At 57.3% G+C, this 16,834-nt stretch overlaps 1 protein-coding gene across 3 annotated transcripts; it reads left to right on the forward strand.

The window, feature by feature from the left end:
* The first annotated feature begins 96 nt into the window (after window positions 1–96).
* Window positions 97–15,081, forward strand: apeh2 (acylaminoacyl-peptide hydrolase 2). 3 transcript variants are annotated; one of them, XM_088637051.1, is made up of 22 exons: window positions 97–261; window positions 921–1,050; window positions 1,540–1,666; window positions 2,904–2,997; window positions 3,875–3,950; window positions 4,082–4,245; window positions 4,623–4,760; window positions 4,964–5,055; window positions 5,326–5,363; window positions 5,870–5,991; window positions 7,067–7,127; window positions 7,921–8,018; window positions 8,662–8,713; window positions 9,344–9,432; window positions 10,218–10,356; window positions 10,745–10,828; window positions 11,737–11,817; window positions 12,347–12,435; window positions 12,797–12,990; window positions 13,521–13,623; window positions 13,966–14,072; window positions 14,280–15,081. In XM_088637051.1, exons 1-22 carry the CDS (start codon window positions 259–261, stop codon window positions 14,386–14,388), a joined length of 2,190 nt encoding a protein of 729 aa, XP_088493177.1. In that variant the 5' UTR covers window positions 97–258; the 3' UTR covers window positions 14,389–15,081. The 3 variants fall into 3 exon arrangements, with proteins under 3 accessions (XP_088493177.1, XP_088493176.1, XP_088493175.1); XM_088637050.1 differs by having other exon boundaries at window positions 247–366; XM_088637049.1 differs by lacking the exon at window positions 97–261 and having other exon boundaries at window positions 415–1,050.
* The last annotated feature ends 1,753 nt before the right edge of the window (window positions 15,082–16,834 follow it).

Genomic DNA, 16,834 nt, shown 5'->3' on the forward strand with positions numbered 1-16,834 from the left:
GTTGATTACTCCTCGAACTACCTGGTAGTACAAGTGCAGTATGCCTTTATGTGTGTTTTAAAAACGACAGTTTTTTCTGAATATTTTCCAGAACGCATAGAGGTTTAATTTACAGTCCCTGCTCAGAGAATCGCCATTTTGTTACCGTAAGGGTTTCTTGTAAAAACACACGACGACGATGCGCACACAGCTCAGCTCCTTGCGTCCTGCCGTTGTAAAGATCATGCAAGTCGTGCAAACAAAACAAAAAGAAGTAAAATGGTACGTTCTTGATCTCCCCCCCGCGCTTGTACGAAAGTAGCACAGTCCGGAGTCCAGTGGAGTGTGGCTGGGGGCTGTGGGGTCAGGTCCGGAATGGAGTCGCCGGTAATGTTGTCCACCGTTTTGTGTTTCAGTTTAAAATTAGAAATGACATCCTTTGTTCCGGCTTTGTGAGGTTCTCCGTGCTCGACGCGCCTAGGGGTCCCGGGTGGAGCCTGGACAGGGCTGTCGGGAGGGCTCCGGGTTTTGCAAATCACAGATTCGTCAGTTGCAGCAGCCTTTCCCGATGTAAACGCTAGAAAAGTGCGCCGCGTTTTTCCCCCAAGTGTGTTCCGCCGACGGAGGATTGTTTTAAAGCCCCTCGTTTCTACAGTTTAGCGCCCGATCTTATTCGTAGTCCTCGGCGGGCTCCATTCATTCATGAACGATATGCATTTATTGTTGAAACGCCGCCCACAGGCATGAAGGGACGGCTGTGCGCTCTCCTTCAGAGTGGCTTCTCCCCCCTTTCCTTGCACGGTACTCTGCGTGTGCAATGCTTTGTGCAATTTATTATTTGTCTTGTAGTCTGGTTTTTGCAACCACCCGGCGAGCTACCTAAACTGCCAGCCGGCTTTGCGGTCTCTGTCCTCCGACCCGCTCCCGTTTCTGTGCTCCAGGTGATGACGGAGCCCCAGGCGGTCCGTGCGCTGTTCGGCAGGTACAGCCGGTACCCCTCACCTGTGGCCGCCACGGCCGGACCCGAGGAGCCGGCGCCGGCGGGGGGGAGATACATCAGCCTCCTCACAGGTGACTGCACACCCGGCATAATCCGTTTTCGTGAGGTGACGCGCTTTCTCGAGGTACCGAGCCGAGCCGAGCCCGGGTTGGCGAGATCTTCTTGGTCCAAATGACAGATTCCTCGGTTCCAATAGTCTTTACCCATGTAAACACGAGAAGACTTGAGCCTGCCCCGCCGACACAGGGTTATTATATCTGAAGCAAGTTTTGCCTTTAAAAATAATTTTTTTTAAAAAAAAGACATGGCCTGTTTCTGTCTCTGAAGGGGAGAGGAAAACACCAGGTTTTGCTTTAGCCGTCAGCCTCCTGAGCTGTGCGTCCCTCTGGTGTCCACGCCGAGTCCGTCCCCAACGCGGGCCTTCCTGTCAGTCAGCGGTCTCCGCGGTTCTGCTTAGCTCGCCCCCCTGTCAGGACGGCTGTCTTCCCATGCTGCTCTCTGTCTTCGGTCGCCCTTGGCGGTTGTGGGGGGGGGGTTGACCGTGCTGCGCTGTGTTTCAGAGTGGACCCAGGCGCAGGAGGACCGGGGGCAGCGGGTGCGGTTCGGCAGGCAGTACGCCCTGCTCCGCGGCGGCAGGACGGAGCTCCAGGCCCTGCCGCCGGGCCAGTGCTGCCACCTGCAGGGCGAGTACGTGCACGCGCCGCGCCGGCATGCGTCTGGGGTCCCCCGGGGTGGGTGTGCAGGCCCTGTCTGTCACGCCCTGAGAGAGAGAGAGAGAGAGAGAGAGAGAGAGAGAGAGAGAGAGAGAGAGAGAGAGAGAGAGAGAGAGAGAGAGAGAGGGAGAGAGGTTAACTAAGAGGTGCCCGACTGGCAGGTGACATCGCAGACACGTGAGTCACATCACTACCCAGACCATGCACGCTGTACGCACAACGCGGCACACGAGGCAGCGCCTTTCAGCAACGCCGTATTCCAGCCCTGTGGGCTGAAAGCGCCGTACCTTCTCTCAACGAGCCAGAAGGAGAGGCCCCTGCCCCCTAACAGAAGAACAGGGCTCAAGAGTCAGTCCGCTTCAGTTCGGGTTATTTTCTCACATGCACAAGCGCAATGACATGCTCAATATAAACAGTACCACCTCCTTACGTCACGGGTGTCCAAAAGCGCCCAGGGATCTATGTCCCTGTTCTCCCAGAATAGGGAGAGAATGTTTTTCGGCCCGGGCACTCCTCGGTACCGGAGATGAGAATTTGGGACGGAATGGACCAGCAGGCTCTCTAAAACAAGCTTCCAGGACTGACTGGAATAAGGATTCCTCGCCTGGTGCGGGCCCAGAGGTGCCCCTTCTGCACTCTGCGTTTCTTCCGCCTCTCTGACTTCGTGTCTCCGCGAAGTTAACCGGAGTAAATCTCCAGGGACACCCTTGGATCATCCGTGTTCAGCTCTCCTGCGGCCAGGGCGGCTGCTCTTTCTGATAAAGCCTGGGCAGCGCCGTAAGAAACAGCGCTCTCCAAACAGTCCAGCTCTCCTCCTCCTCCTCCCCCGGACACCTTCACCGGAACGTTCTTCGCTTGAGAAAAGCCCAGCCCGCCATCTCCTGCTACTCCTGCTCTATTTCCCAGGAATGGTGTGCAAGTGAAAAGTTCATTCCTCTGGGAAGGCCGTCCTCGACTGGGATGCACGCCTGAACTGCGTGACAGGTAGTTCGTGGAAGCAAAGGTAGTTCATCATCGCAGGTCCGGACACAAACCGTCTCCCCTCCGGAGCTGCGACCCGGAGTCTCGATTTCTTCCGGGGGGAATCCGGGGAGATTCCCCCAGCGGCAGGCTGGTCACTAGTCCTCTGCCGTCTTCCTGACCCTGCAGGGGGCGCTGTGTTCTCGGCGGGGCCCGGCTGTGACGGTTTCTGTGGCCTGCCTCTTCTGCAGGGTGCTCAGCAGCCAGTCTCCCTCCGGATCCCTGAAGGCCGTTGTCCGGGATGTCGCCTGTCACGGGGCTGGGGCACGGCACCAGGCCCTGGAGGTGAGGATGAGCCGAGCGGGTCAGAGGCTGCGGTTTAGTCCAGTCGGGTCCTGGTGCTGTGGGCTGTGCTGCCTCCAAGCTCCAGTGTCCCGAGTTCATATCCCAGTCTGGGACCTTCCTGCGTGCAGTGTGCAATATCAGTGTTGTTGTTAAATCCCCAGCAGTATAAATGCATGCAAGTGTATGTCACTTTGGATAAAACAAAAACGTCTGCCGGATTTAGTTCAAGCAGGGAGCTGCGTCAGCTTGCGTAGGCTGCAAAGGAACAAGCAAAATGTTTATTCTGGCTGAAAAGGGAAGGGCCTCCTAAAGGCTCAAAAGTCAAACCGTTGTGTCTCTTTTCAGCATGGAATAACCTTTACTGCCAGATGTGTTGGTAATCATACTGTCCATTGGGATCAACCAGAACAAGCACTATTGCTGATCCTCTTATTACTGATTTATTCACCCAGTTTGACTTACAACACGCCTCCGTTTACCCCGCTGGCTGTTTTACTGGGAACAGCACAGGTGAGGTGTCTTGCTCAAGCTTGTGCCCGCATTGCCTCACCTGGGACTCGAACCCACAGCCTTCCGGTTACAAGTCCGGAGCCCTGCCCACCGGGCTTGGTCAGTCTGTCCCGGGGTGGGTGCTGAAACCGGATACCCCCGGGGTTCCCACTGCTGGGGCTGCAGGCTCAGTGCCTCTGCAGGTTTTCAGTCCTGAAAGACCCGGATCGGCTCGTCACCGGTGCACTGGAGCTCGGTGAGGAGCCAGTGCTTTAAAGGGAGCTGGGAAACCTGCAGGCACACCTGCCCTGTGGGAGCGGGATACAGACAGGAAGGAGGGACGCTGCCATTTTGACTGGGTTTGTAATCCACGATGGTCTTTTGACAGATCTGGAACAAGAACGGGCTAGCGAAGAGCATGGACTTGACTTCCCTCGACAAGCATGGCAGGGTCTACGAGGATGGTAAGCCTGTGTGTTGTTTCTTTTGTCTCGAGCCCCCCTTGTTAATTCGACGGGCCGTCAGTCCCGCAGGGTAGCTCGCACAGCGCTTGGTAGAAAGTGACCTCTGTCACAGGCCCCTGCTGTGTTTTCAGCTCAGTTCGGCTGCCTGGCCTGGTCGGGCTCGGAGAGCCGTGTGCTGTATGTGGCAGAGAAGAGGCATCGCAAGGCGGAGTCATCCTGTCTTTCGGAATCCGGGCCAGCCAATGATATAGAAGGGGCGGGGCCTGCAGCCGAGGAGGAGGAGCCAACCCAGAAGGTAAACGAGTGTTTTTATTTAACTGAATAATATTGGTGATATGAACAGCTAAACTAGCGTGGCTGTTCCATGATATCAGAAAGTTAAAAGGTTAAACGTCCACTCTGCACTATTCCTTTTTAATAAAGATCAGCAACGCCTGGGAGCTTTTGATGAAGAAAGCAAGTTAATTGGTCAGTTATGAGAACTCTAGCCGTTGAGGGCTGAAGAGGACTTTGATTTTAGTCCTGAACAATCTCTCGATGACTTAATAAGCCGCCTGTTTAATTGATCGCCCTGCAGATGTCCCTAATCTTTAGAAATTGGTGGTTTCACAGGGACCTGTAAGGTAACGTTTTGACTCGGACGTGTTCCTGTCTCACCGCTCTGTGCTGCAGGAGGACCAGTGCGTGTACTGGGAGGACTGGGGCGAGGGGCTGGCCGGGAAGAGCACCCCGATCCTGTGCGTGGCCGACGTGGACAAGGGCAGTGTGTCCGTGCTGCGGGGCGTCCCGCGCCAGGTGTCCCCCGGGCAGGTGGGTCGACCTGGGGCAGGTTCTCCCCAACGTGATGGGGCAGCCCGCGCACCTATATCCATAACCAATATAAATTATTAACCAGAATAATACAGACGCGTTCGAAGCGAACGGATCCCAGCGTCTCGTCCAGCCTGGCCCTGACGAGACCGTGCTCCCACGATCCTTTGCTCCAGCGTGTCTCGTCTCGCTCTCGCTCCCAGGCCTTCTGGGCTCCAGGGGACGGCGCCGTCGTCTTCGTGGGCTGGTGGCACGAGCCGTTCCGCCTCGGGCTGCGGTTCTGCACCAACAGGAGGTGAGAGACCGCCGGGCAGGGCACCAGCCTGAGTGAGATCGGCGGAGCAGGGCGCACGGCGTCTTACTGGCGCCTGCTGAGGCTTCGCTAGGTCCGTTTCGGGTTGATGCCAGGTGAGCGATTGATCTGGTTGACCGGATCTGAACGATTCAATAAGACGTGGAGGCATTCCTGAGACGTGCTGTTTGTGCAAATTAGTACCACAGTGTCTGTCCTCCGCGTGCGGATCTGCAAGAGTCGGTAAAGAGCTCCGCACACGTCTCGTTGCAGGTCGGCTCTGTTCTCCCTGGACCTCGAAGGGAACTGTGGTGAGTTTCTCTCTCCTGCTCGTGTCCAGCTGTAGCTGCGAAGGGTTAAATAAGCACTATGTGTGAACGACTCGGAATGTTTAAACGATGTGTTCAGTCCTGACAAGAAGAAGTACGATCGTTTGTGTGTTATTAGTTTAAGCAGATTGTGTTTGTCTATTATCGTGACTGAGTTGAAGATCAGACCACATGTTTATGAGTAATTAATGCAGAAATCCAGGTAATTCCAAAGGGTTCACAAACTTTTTCTTGCAACTGCAGCTGTAGAGAATCATGCTGTTTGTCTTTTTTTCTTCCAATCCTGTTTCCATTTTTTTTGTTTTTGTCTTTTTTCTAATCGTCTTTCTTCCTCCCTTCCCTCCGTCCTCCTCCCTGGCTCCTCTGCTCCTCTCCCTCTGTCATCTGTTTCTGTAAACCCGTGGTCTCCCTCCTCGTTTTCCTTCCCTCTCTCCTGCATCTTTCCTGTCCTCCCTTCCTGATTTTTCCTGCTTCTCCCTCCCCTCCAGAGCTCCTGTCCCCCGACACCACGGCCGTCTCCTCGCCGCGCCTCAGCCCAGACGGCCGTTACATCGCCTACCTGCAGGGCCAGGTGTTCGGGCCGCACGCCCAGTGCCTCCGCCTGCAGCAGGTGAGGACCGCCGAGCTCTGGCCTGACCGCTGGCTCGCTCACCTGTCGTCTCGGAGCTCTCCGAGCCCGCTCGGTGAACGTCGGCGGACCGAAGACCGAAGAGAGTCGCCGTTTCTCTCCGAGGCAGCGCAGTGACTCGGCGCTCGGCGTTTGTTTTGACCAGGAGCTCTTCCTTCAGTCGGTGCAGCACTTTGCATCCTGCAGGATCGCCCCAGCCGACAGGAGAGGGGGCCCGGCCCGCCCCAGCTGGGAGACGCGGAGCAGCCCAACCACACAGCCTGCCATGCACTAACGAAATCCCTGTGCCGGGGTCTCACAGCGGGGCAGACAGACCAGGTCAGAGGGGGAAAGCTGAACCAGGAGTGGTCTCAGCTTGCCCGTCTGATGGGCAACACAGAGTGACCACACAGGACAGTGTGATTGGCTGTGGCTCTTCTCTCCTGGGTCACACGTACTAGAGCTGTGGAGACCTCAGGACCAGGGCCCTGATTGAGGGTGACCTATAGGAATAACTGGACTGGGGGCTGCCCAGGACCAGGGCTGGAGATCCCTGATTGAGGGTGACCTAGGGTGAACTGGACTGGGGGCTGCCCAGGACCAGGGCTGGAGATCCCTGATTGAGGGTGACCTAGGGTGAACTGGACTGGGGGCTGCCCAGGACCAGGGCTGGAGACCCCTGATTGAGGGTGACCTAGGGTGAACTGGACTGGGGGCTGCCCAGGACCAGGGCTGGAGATCCCTGATTGAGGGTGACCTAGGGTGAACTGGACTGGGGGCTGCCCAGAACCAGGGCTGGAGATCCCTGATTGAGGGTGACCTAGGGTGAACTGGACTGGGGGTTTCCCAGGACCAGGGCTGGAGACCCCTGATTGAGGGTGAACTGGACTGGGGGCTGCCCAGGACCAGGGCTGGAGACCCTGATCTCTCTGCATTGCCCGGAGGGGGGTGTCCTAATGTTCTGGCTGGCGAGGACATGAGGAACACCTGACGGCCTTGACCTCTCCCTCCCTCATGGTCCTGGTCGATCCCGGTCCGCTGGTCCTGGCCCCATCGCTGACCCTGCCTGTCTCTGCAGTTCGACAGGGAGACCAGGAAGACCGCCCTGCTGCTGGACCTGGTGAAGAGGCCCGGGAAAGGTAGGCGTTTCCTGCGGGCGGTCTGACCGCTGCGGCGTGGGTCCGTCCGGCGGGTCCGGGGTTCCGGTCGGGGACGGGCCTCTCCGGTCACCGCGGGATCCTGTGGGACAGGGGCCGGAAGCCTAGGGCAAGCGTGCCGGTGTTGGGAAGCTCGCCATCCGGGCAGCGGCTGAGGTCATTTCGTGCTCCGGTGCAGAGTCGGGCATTCCGGACTAAAAGGCCGGTTTGCCAAGAGGGCAAAGTTGGACGTTCGTTCTCTTCCGGCCCTTTAGGGAAATGAGTATGGATTCGTTCAACATAAAGCCTGTGCCGTCTGTGCTGTTTGTATGTGACCTGTGGAGCCCAGAGTTCTGGGAATGTGTGAAACGCGTTTTTTCTTCAAATCTGACTGCTCTCAGCCTTTGGACCAACACATCCGCGAGCAGGCGTTGTCACACATGAAGTCACACATTCTGTGTCCCTAATGTAGCCCCCTTGACAGCTGTACACTCAGAGGCCTGTGTGCTGCTTAAAGGGCAAGGATTAGACTAGCTGGTGAGGTGCGCGTATTCGTTTATTACTTTTAGGTAGTATGGTATTTTAATATTAATTTTATATTTATTAAAATGTAGGGCTATTATTGGCATTAAAAAGGAATCGATGGCGCGCAGATGCGCCATAACAAGTGCAGGAGCTAGCCCCTGCCTTAGGATCTCACTCCGCCTCTGATCTTAATCACTAATCGGATTGATTCCGACTGACTCTGACTGACTCCCGTGACGAGCGCCGGCGCCTCTCTCTCGTCCCGCCCCAGGGGAGTTCGCGGGCCTGTACGAGCCCCTGCTGCCCCGGTGCTGCTGGGCCGCCGACAGCCGGAGGCTGGTGTTCAGCAGCGCGAGGAGGAGCAGGAAGGTAACGCAAGGCTCCCATCGCCTCCTTTCTCCCTCTCTTCCGCTTCCCTCTCCCTCTGTTCCTCCCTCTCTTCCTCTCTTCCACTCTCCCTCTCTTCCGCACTCTCTTGCTTCTCTGCTCCCTCCCTCTTTTCCTCCCTCCCTCTTTTCCTCTCTTCCTCCCTCTCTCCCTCTATTCTTCCCTATCTTCCTCTCTTCCTCCCCCCCTCTGTTCCTCCCTCTCTCCCTCTATTCTTCCCTATCTTCCTCTGTTCCTCCCTCTCTCCCTCTATTCTTCCCTATCTTCCTGTCTTCCTCCCTCCCTCTGTTCCTCCCTCTCTCCCTCTATTCTTCCCTATCTTCCTCTGTTCCTCCCTCTCTCCCTCTATTCTTCCCTATCTTCCTGTCTTCCTCCCTCCCTCTGTTCCTCTCCCTCCCTCCTGCTCCCCGGATCGGGAGCTGAGTCCACTTGATGCCTTGAAGCTGCCGGAAGTCCTCGGTCGGGAGTCCCTGTGGCTCTGGGAGGTCCGGAGGCCCCAGAGCGCAGACCCTCTCTTTCCTCTGTCTCTGTCCCTCCTGCTGCCCCCGCGTCCCCCCCGCTGTTCCCCCGCCCTGTCCTGCGCGCGACTGACGGGACGCCGCTCTCTGTCCCTCTCTCCACGCAGGACGTCTTCGTGTTGGACACCGTCTCGAGGAGGGTGACCCGCCTCTCCGACAGTCAGTATGGCCGTCCCGTCCGCTTCCTGGCATCTTCCTCGCCCAGTGGGCTCCTGCACCGCTCCTTGACCGTTCTGCCTTTCGTGAGGCCGAATGATTCCTGCCGCCAAATGAATCCCAGTTGTGCCAAAGAGAAACTGGGGGGGTGGAGCTTCAGTTCACAGGAGAGCCTTCAGGCTGAGACACTGGGTCTCAGCCGGCTCCCGTCATTGACTGTTGACCACCTGTCTGCTGATGTCCAACTACTGTGCCCCCGTCCAGTATTGGACATTACAACCCCTTTCATTTAAAGTCTTACAACTGGACCCGTGATTACAGAATCCAGTTAAGTTAAGTGGTAGCTAGCGAGTCGTCCAGTAAGGAGCTGGTTGGGCCACAGTTTGTAAGCAGAATGGATTTTAGGAGCAGTGAGCGGTCAGGTGGTCCGTGTGGACACTGCTCTGTCCCAGCAGCCTCCTGTGTATCGTGCCCTGGGTGTGCTGACGTGTGTCGCCCTGGGAGGGTTCCTGGAGCTCCTTGGGCTCCACGCCTGGATGAGCAGTCGGGCTGAGCTCCCCATGTGGGTGACTCAGGAGCTGCTGGGGGGGCAGTCGGAGTGCCTGCTCAGAGGCCCCCCTCTTGTCTACACAGGCTCAGAATTTGGGAGCTGGAAGTTGCTGGCCATCGAGAGAGACCTGATGGTGGTCAGCTGCTCGTCGATCAACTGCCCGCCATGCCTGGTAATTCTGTATTGATTATTGATATTGACTGTATTGATCGTTCGCACTGGCAAATCTTGCCTGTGTCCAGTTTGGCTCCAGTGTCCTTCCACAAGTCTCAGATTTGCCACTGATTGGAAAAAGGTGTCCATAGCACCCGCAAATACAGAAAATGCTGCCCCGTCCCCCAAAATACATAACAGCCTCCCAGGGTCAGAGTCAGGCCAGCGTGGGGCTCTGTCTCAGTAGGAACCTGTAAGAGCTCAGCTTGGGAAACTGTTCCCTCGGTCCCATTTCACTCCTGAGCCCTGTGCACATTTACTCTTCTACAATTGAATGTCCTGTCCCGTTATCTGCACTGCCCAGCTCACATTCCAAATTGAAATGTGCTTCTTTCAATCACAGTGTGTCTGTAAGTGCTGTAGGTACCAGTATAAAAAAAGGTCAGGTCCAGACCACAGCCCCAGCCCGTCCCGGCCTCTGTAGTGTTCAAGTGGACTACAGAGCACGTGACTCCCTGGCTCATCACAGCGATCACCCCGGCTGTGCTGGTCACCACTTACTCAGCTGGGTGGATTGGGTGGAGCGATGACGTACCTCTCTCAAGGTGCCTGCATTGCGGCCTCGAACCCAGAGCCTGTCAGAACCTAGTGGCTTGCGCGCTACTGTACACCACCCCTCTGATCCCCGCTGAGCACTGTCTCACTGCGTGCAGGAGAGCCTTGCAGAGGAACGGACTCCTGCGTGCTGGTGTAAGCATTGCATTGTGTTGGGAACCCCGGGTGACATTTGTTCATGTTCCCCAGAAAGTGGGGTTCCTGCCGCCAGCCGGAGGAGAGGACAGGGTGTCTTGGGTGCCCCTGGATGACCTGCAGTGCGTCCCCAGCATCGAGTGGCAGATCATGGACTTCACTCCCCCTCCCGAAGAGGAGAACAAGGAATACTGTGAGCCAGTGCCTCATCCTTCTCATCCTCGCGTGCGATTGCCTGTCGCCTTCCTCAGTCCCGCGTCAGGCGCTGACCTCAGCAGGTCATCCTCAGGCCTGCGCTCTGGTGTGGCTGGCCGGCTGTGGCCTCGTCCTGCTCGCGTGTCGCCAGCAGGAATCGTGTTGCGGTGTCCCTGCCCTGCTGCCTTACTGACCCAGACCTCGCCAGCTTGCAGACTCAAGACTGGAGACTGTCGCCTGCTCCAGGGCTCACGTCTGCGGCCTGTATGTCTGTCTGCCCTGTGGGCTGTGGCTCATCGGCAGAGTCGGCTGAGCCCTGCCTCTCTGGCGCGGTGTGGACAGAACCTGGACTGACCCCCACCCTCTGTCATCCTGTGTCCCGGCAGCCGGCCTGGATTTTGATGCCCTGGTGCTGAAGCCGCGTGGCAGCAGAGCAGGAGCCCGTGTGCCGCTGGTGGTGTTTGCCCACGGTGAGACTGCGAACCCTGTCGCACACAGCACTACACTGGACAGTACTGCACTGCACAGCACTGCACAGCACTGTACAACACTGCACAGCACTGCACAGCACTGCACAGCACTGTACAACACTGTACAACACTGTACAACACTGTACATCACTGTACATCACTGCACATCACTGTACAACACTGTACAACACTGTACAGCACTGCACTGCACAGCACTGCACAGCACTGTACAACACTGCACAGCACTGCACAGCACTGCACAGCACTGCACAGCACTGCACAACACTGCACAGCACTGCACAGCACTGCACAACACTGCACAGCACTGCACAACACTGCACAGCACTGTACATCACTGCACATCACTGTACATCACTGCACAGCACTGCACAACACTGCACATCACTGCACTGCACTGCATTTCACAGCACAGGCAGGGAGGAGAAGAAGCAGCTGTTTTGGCCGTTTTAAATATTGATGTGATTGCTAAGTTGTTTTGATTGATTATGTTCCTTACGGACCTGACGCGGCTCACTTACGAGTGCAGAAGTCATACAGGCCCGCAGAGACAGAAAGCTGAATCATGGTATAGACAGCGTGAAGCATGCTGCGTCTGCCCTCCCCAGAGGACTGGGACAATACTATGAAGATTTGTAGACCGCATGCACGTGGATCACTAGGTCTTTGCAAAGTGAATGGGATGAGGGTGTACTCCTGCTTTCACTGTCCTTATTAGTATTTTAAACAAATTCATTCTGTGCATTTTTGTAGTGCTTCTCCAACCCTGCACACTGAAGCAAACTGGTTTTCATTAATGGGCTTCAGTCTCGGTTCGTCCCAGGACACGCTGGTGATGTGATGTGATGTGAAAGTGAGTGAGAGAGTGAGCTGTCTCCCTTGTCCTGCAGGCGGACCCCACTCCCAGTTCTCTGCCGAGTGGAATGCGTTTTCAGCAGCCCTGGTCACTGTGGGCTTCTCTGTGCTGATGGGTGAGTCCAGACCAGTCCGGAGCGCAGTTCTCTCCGTGCCCGTGGGCGAGTCAGACCAGGAGAGAGCCCAGTCGTAGGGCCATCGCCACGGAAGGCCAGGCGGTACCACCAAGAGCCCAGCTTCCCGTTATTAACGGCCATCCCACTGGGACTGTTCACTCTGAGCTGAACGGTTTTACGCTTTTCATTAGGGGCCGGAAAAACGTTTGTGAGCTGTTGGAACGTCACGGTGTCGTAAGTCTGTCAGGCTCGGCACAGGTGTGGTGTGATCCTGCTGCTCAGTGTTGGGCAGCTGTGGTTCTGACTCTGTAAGAGTGCGTCCGGTGTGGAGGTGTGGCAGGCGCTCTGTGCTTCAGAGCAGCGGCCTCGTCTCCGCCCTGCTGCGGCCTGCGGGTTTGCGTGTGCTGGCAGGAGTGTCTGCTCGACTGGGGCGGGCCCCCGGGGGAGGTGGCGGTGCCAGTGGGGCTCCCGCGGGGGGGGCGCCGGCGAGCGCCGCTGACTGTGCCGCCTCTTCGCGCCTCTCTTGCAGTGAACTACCGGGGCTCCACGGGGTTCGGGCAGGACAGCATCGTGTCTCTCATCGGGAACATGGGGAGCCAGGACGTCAAGGACGTGCAGGTACTGGGGAGGAGACGAGAAAGGTCTAGGTGGACAGACGGGAAGAGGGCAGCGTCCGGCCCGGGCACGTCCGAGCGCCGGACACGCCTTGGAGCTGACAGGAAACGTTACAAAGTGGGGAGTACCGTACAGCTGTGCAGATAAAGTGGGCAGCACAGGTCTGTCCGTGTGGAGCTTGCATGTTCTCGCCACCTTCATGGGGGCGGCTGCAAAGTCTGCAAAGGGAGTCCGATTTGTGGTACAGGACGGTCAGCCTGTCCATGACACCCCCTCCCCCCAGTGTGGGGAGACCCTTGAGAGGCTGAGCTGAGAATCTCGCAGGCGGCTGTTGACCCCCCCCCTCTCCTCCCCTGCGCACCAGAGAGCCGTGGTGACCCTCCTGCAGAGCGACGCGACCCTTGACCCCCGCCGAGTGGCCGTGCTCGGGGGTTCCCACGGCGGCTTCCTCGCCTGCCACCTGGTCGGCCAGTACCCCGACTTCTACCGCGCCTGCGCCGCCCGGAACCCCGTCATCAACTACGCCACGCTGCTGGGCACCAGCGACATCATCGACTGGTGAGCTTCAGCCGGCAGGGCTGGGCAGGGCAGGGGCAGAACAGGGCAGAACAGGGGAGAGCAGGGCAGGGCAGGGCTGGGCTGGGCAGGGGCAGAACAGGGGAGAGCAGGGCAGGGCAGGGGCAGAGCAGGGGAGAGCAGGGCAGGGCAGGGCTGGGCTGGGCAGGGGCAGAACAGGGGAGAGCAGGGCAGGGCAGGGGCAGAGCAGGGGAGAGCAGGGCAGGGCAGGGCTGGGCTGGGCAGGGCAGGCGCATAACAGGGGAGAGCAGGGCAGGGCAGGGGCAGAGCAGGGGAGAGCAGGGCTGGGCTGGGCAGGGGCAGAACAGGGGAGAGCAGGGAAGAGCAGGGCAGGGGCAGGGGCAGAACAGGGCAGAGCAGGGGAGAGCAGGGCAGGGGCTCTCTGGCCACGCGCACATGGTCTCTCACTGCCCGGGGTCACTTCCGACACGCGGAGCGCTCCGGTTGACCAGGATGGGGGTCGGCTGCCGAGGAGCCCCCGTGAACGGCGCTGTCGCTCTCGCCCCTCCCAGGCGCTACACCGCCGCTGGTCTGCCGTATTCCTTCGACCAGCTGCCCACCGCCGACGCCCTGGCCGCCATGCTGGAGCAGTCCCCCATCGTGCACGCCCCCCAGGTCAGCACACACACACACACACACACACACACACACGCGCGCGCGCGCGCGAGACAGGGCGAGCGCGTGTGTGCACATGTGTGTCCATGAGTGAGAAGAGTGTGTTTGCTCGAGGGTGTGTTTGTGTGTGTGTTTGTGTGTTTGTGTGTGTGTGTGCACGTGGGGGGCAGGGTGTGTGCTCTGTGGTGTGTGCTTGTGCGAGGACGTGTGAATTTTAAGAGATGTGAAAAAAGCTGCTTTCACTTTCAGTACCTGTTTTTCACTGATAAATGGCTTCAGCACAGTCAGCTTATTTGCTGTTCCGCCAGCGTCCTGCTGTCTGACGGGCCTCCGTGTCTCTAGATTCGGGCTCCGGTCCTCCTGATGCTGGGAGGGAGAGACAAGAGGGTGTCTCCACACCAGGGGCTGGAGCTGTACCGGGCGATGAAGAGCAGGGGCTCCCCCGTCAGGTGAGGGCTGGAACTGCAGGAATGACCTCGCAGTAGTCCTCTCGGGTCGGAAAACCCGAGGACGTCGGTTTTGTGTTCTGTTCCTTTTCGGGAGGCCGGGGGCGGGGGAGTCGGAGGGGGCTGGGCTGCCACATCCAGAACTCCACCCACCCTCACCCAGTGTGCGTGACCTCTGACCTTGAGGCTGACCTTTGACCCCCCCCCCAGGTTGCTGTGGTTTGAGGAGGACGGTCACTCCCTGTCTCGAGTGGACACCCAGTCCAGCTGCTTCGTCAACGTAGTCCTCTGGTTCCTCCGGCATCTGGACATCTGCTGACCGGGCTGCTTCTGCGCTGATCTGCTGACCGGTGCATCCCAGCACTCCGGGACGCTGGCGCTGTCCGAGCCCTGCGGGACTGCTCCTCTCCAGGAATTCTTCTTTTCCAGCCGGGACTCTGCAGCCCTCGGCGCTTCCTGTAACTGAACAGCACTGTCTCCGGATCCCTCTGGGATTCCTTTTTCTCCCGAAAACGGAGATGTCTCTGAGGCCCCAGAGTAGACAGCGGAGGGATATGTACTGATTTTGGATCGGTGGTGCTCCAGACGTCCTAGTGCTGTTAATCCGACTGTCTGGCTGGTCGGAGAGCTGGAGAGCTTTGCAGGAGCATGGAGGTCAGGTTTGTGTCTGCAGTGTAGCCTTGTCGCCTTAGGCCAGAGTTTCTTCCGTACCCCTGGCAGTCAGTGTGTGGGTCGCCCCGCCATCAGTGGGGAGTCACCACAGAGATTTGAGCTGTGGTTCACCAGAATGGATTACTCGCAGAGCACCATGCAACGAGGAGAGCGGGATTTAATATCCCCCACGGAATGATGACGATAAAGACATTCCTATCGCGGCCTGGACTTGTTCCTCGTCTTCCTTTGCGGCCACCAGGGGGCGATGGCGCTCTTCACACGAGTTTCCCCTCTTGTTACAAACACTGCAGCGTGTTGTAAGGCGCAACGCTTTAAATAAACAAGACAGTAACGTTAACGGCATTAAAACTTTTTTTCCCCTTTGGCTTTGAATCGGTCTTTGTGTGGTTCCGCCAAGTGCTTCTGCACCTTTTGTGTTCAACGGTGCGAGCGAGATGCAGACCCATCGTGCTGACGGCGGTGCCCCTGTGTGGCTCCGGGCAGCAGCCCGGAGAGGTCAGAGCATCTGCTAAAAACGGCAAGTTAAAAGAAAAAAGAATAAGACATTTGGAGCCCTTAACAGAAAGCGGAAGAGGTGAAGGGCCTCTGTAACAGCAGCGACAGGTTCTGCAGGTGGGGGAGAAGCATTTATCACCTCAGATACAAGCTGCGAGGAGAGCGTTGTCTTTATCGTTTTGCTCTTTTTCGTGTTTTCCATTTGCATAATTCTCTTTAGTGTTGCAAACGGGAAAAAAGGTCGTCGGTTTGGAGCATTGTGTTATGAGATCTTTATACTGCTGAAAACATTAACATTTGAAAGCTGTTGAGCTCATTATAACCGGAGAGTAATTATTTATGTTGGCAGCATTCTTTCTTTTTTGTTCTTCACGTCAGTGTGCCGTAATAGATGATTAAAATCGCCACGCCTTGCAACACAGGATTTCGAGACACCCCGGGGCGGCTACACGATATCGTCTGCGTTTGAGTGTTTAAAGCGCTTGTTGTCTTTAGCTTCTGATGGATTTGGAGGGATTTGCTTGGGGTTCAAGATTAATCTCCGGGGCGAGGCCCCGTTCACACGCGGTGGATGTTGGAGCGTTCGAGCGCAGTTCTGTTTCGGTCCACAAGGGGGAGTGCCAGGGGGAAACAAAAAAAGGAGCTGGCTGGTTCCTGGCCAAGCTGTCGTGTTCCGCTCCGCCCTGTCAGGAGGGGTCGGGCTGAGCCCACAGGAGAACCAGCAGAGCAGCCAGCAGCTCCGCTGTGCCTCTGACGCCTAAACCAGAGGACCAGCGCAGGTTGGGAAGGGGATGCGTGCTGTGTGGTGGTAGCACCCCCGCCTCACTGTAACAGCGCACCCCTGAGAGTGGTGCGGGTGCGCTCCTCACACTGGGAGCTGCGGCGCTCTTGTCCGGCGCCGGATCTGTGGTCATGCAGCAGAAGATGTGTCCGGATGGACTCGTGTCTCTTGCAGACCCGGCGTCCCCCAAGGGGGCACCCGTGTTGAGCCACCAGGGCGGCGCTGGAGGGGGGCTCCGCGCTCTGTAGTGTGGGCAGGAGGGAGGGGCGGACCGTCCTGCATGCGTGCCTGTGTGTCTTCCTGGCCTGTCAGCTCGGCGTAATGGATCGTCCCAGTAAGCAGCGCCGCAGAGCCTCCGTCTGTCACCTCGGGGAGGTGGAAGTTAGCTAATGCATGGAGTTTGGCAACCCTCTCTCCCGGTTCCATTCCTCAAGGGACTTGTAGGATCTCGGAAATAATGATTTAGAGTCCCGGGCCAGGCTTTCAATAATAACTATCAGCGAGTCGAAATCTTTTAAATCATCCAGGAAAAAAAAATTTATGGGCTAGGCAGCTTGAACTGATTTTCCTTGAACCGTTCTGTTTTGGGAGTTTGTAGAAGTTTTTTTTTTTTCTAGGTTAGCAGCAGATTGAAACCGTGCCTCCTCATGAAACTTTCCCTGTATCAAGAAAAACACGATTTCTTTCGATTTGTGAAGGCCTTGCATGTGGAGTCGTCCTGGCTGGGATTCACACATGTAGTAATATATCTCTTGGATGAGAAACTTTCTTTTCCAGCAAACACTCCAGTGAGCCTGAATGTTGGTGAGCTGTA

Source organism: Lepisosteus platostomus, chromosome 6 (assembly GCF_059453375.1).
Source record: "Lepisosteus platostomus isolate fLepPlt1 chromosome 6, fLepPlt1.hap1, whole genome shotgun sequence".
Taxonomy (NCBI): Eukaryota; Metazoa; Chordata; class Actinopteri; order Semionotiformes; family Lepisosteidae; genus Lepisosteus; species Lepisosteus platostomus.

Excerpts from the sequence above, each read along its gene's own strand:
- apeh2 (XM_088637049.1), top strand. The coding sequence starts at position 723 with ATGAAGGGACGGCTGTGCGCTCTCCTTCAGAGTGGCTTCTCCCCCCTT. Across the intron at positions 5,992-7,066 it reads AGTGCCTCCGCCTGCAGCAG|TTCGACAGGGAGACCAGGAA; the intron begins GTGAGGACCGCC and ends CTGTCTCTGCAG. Across the intron at positions 13,624-13,965 it reads CCATCGTGCACGCCCCCCAG|ATTCGGGCTCCGGTCCTCCT; the intron begins GTCAGCACACAC and ends CCGTGTCTCTAG.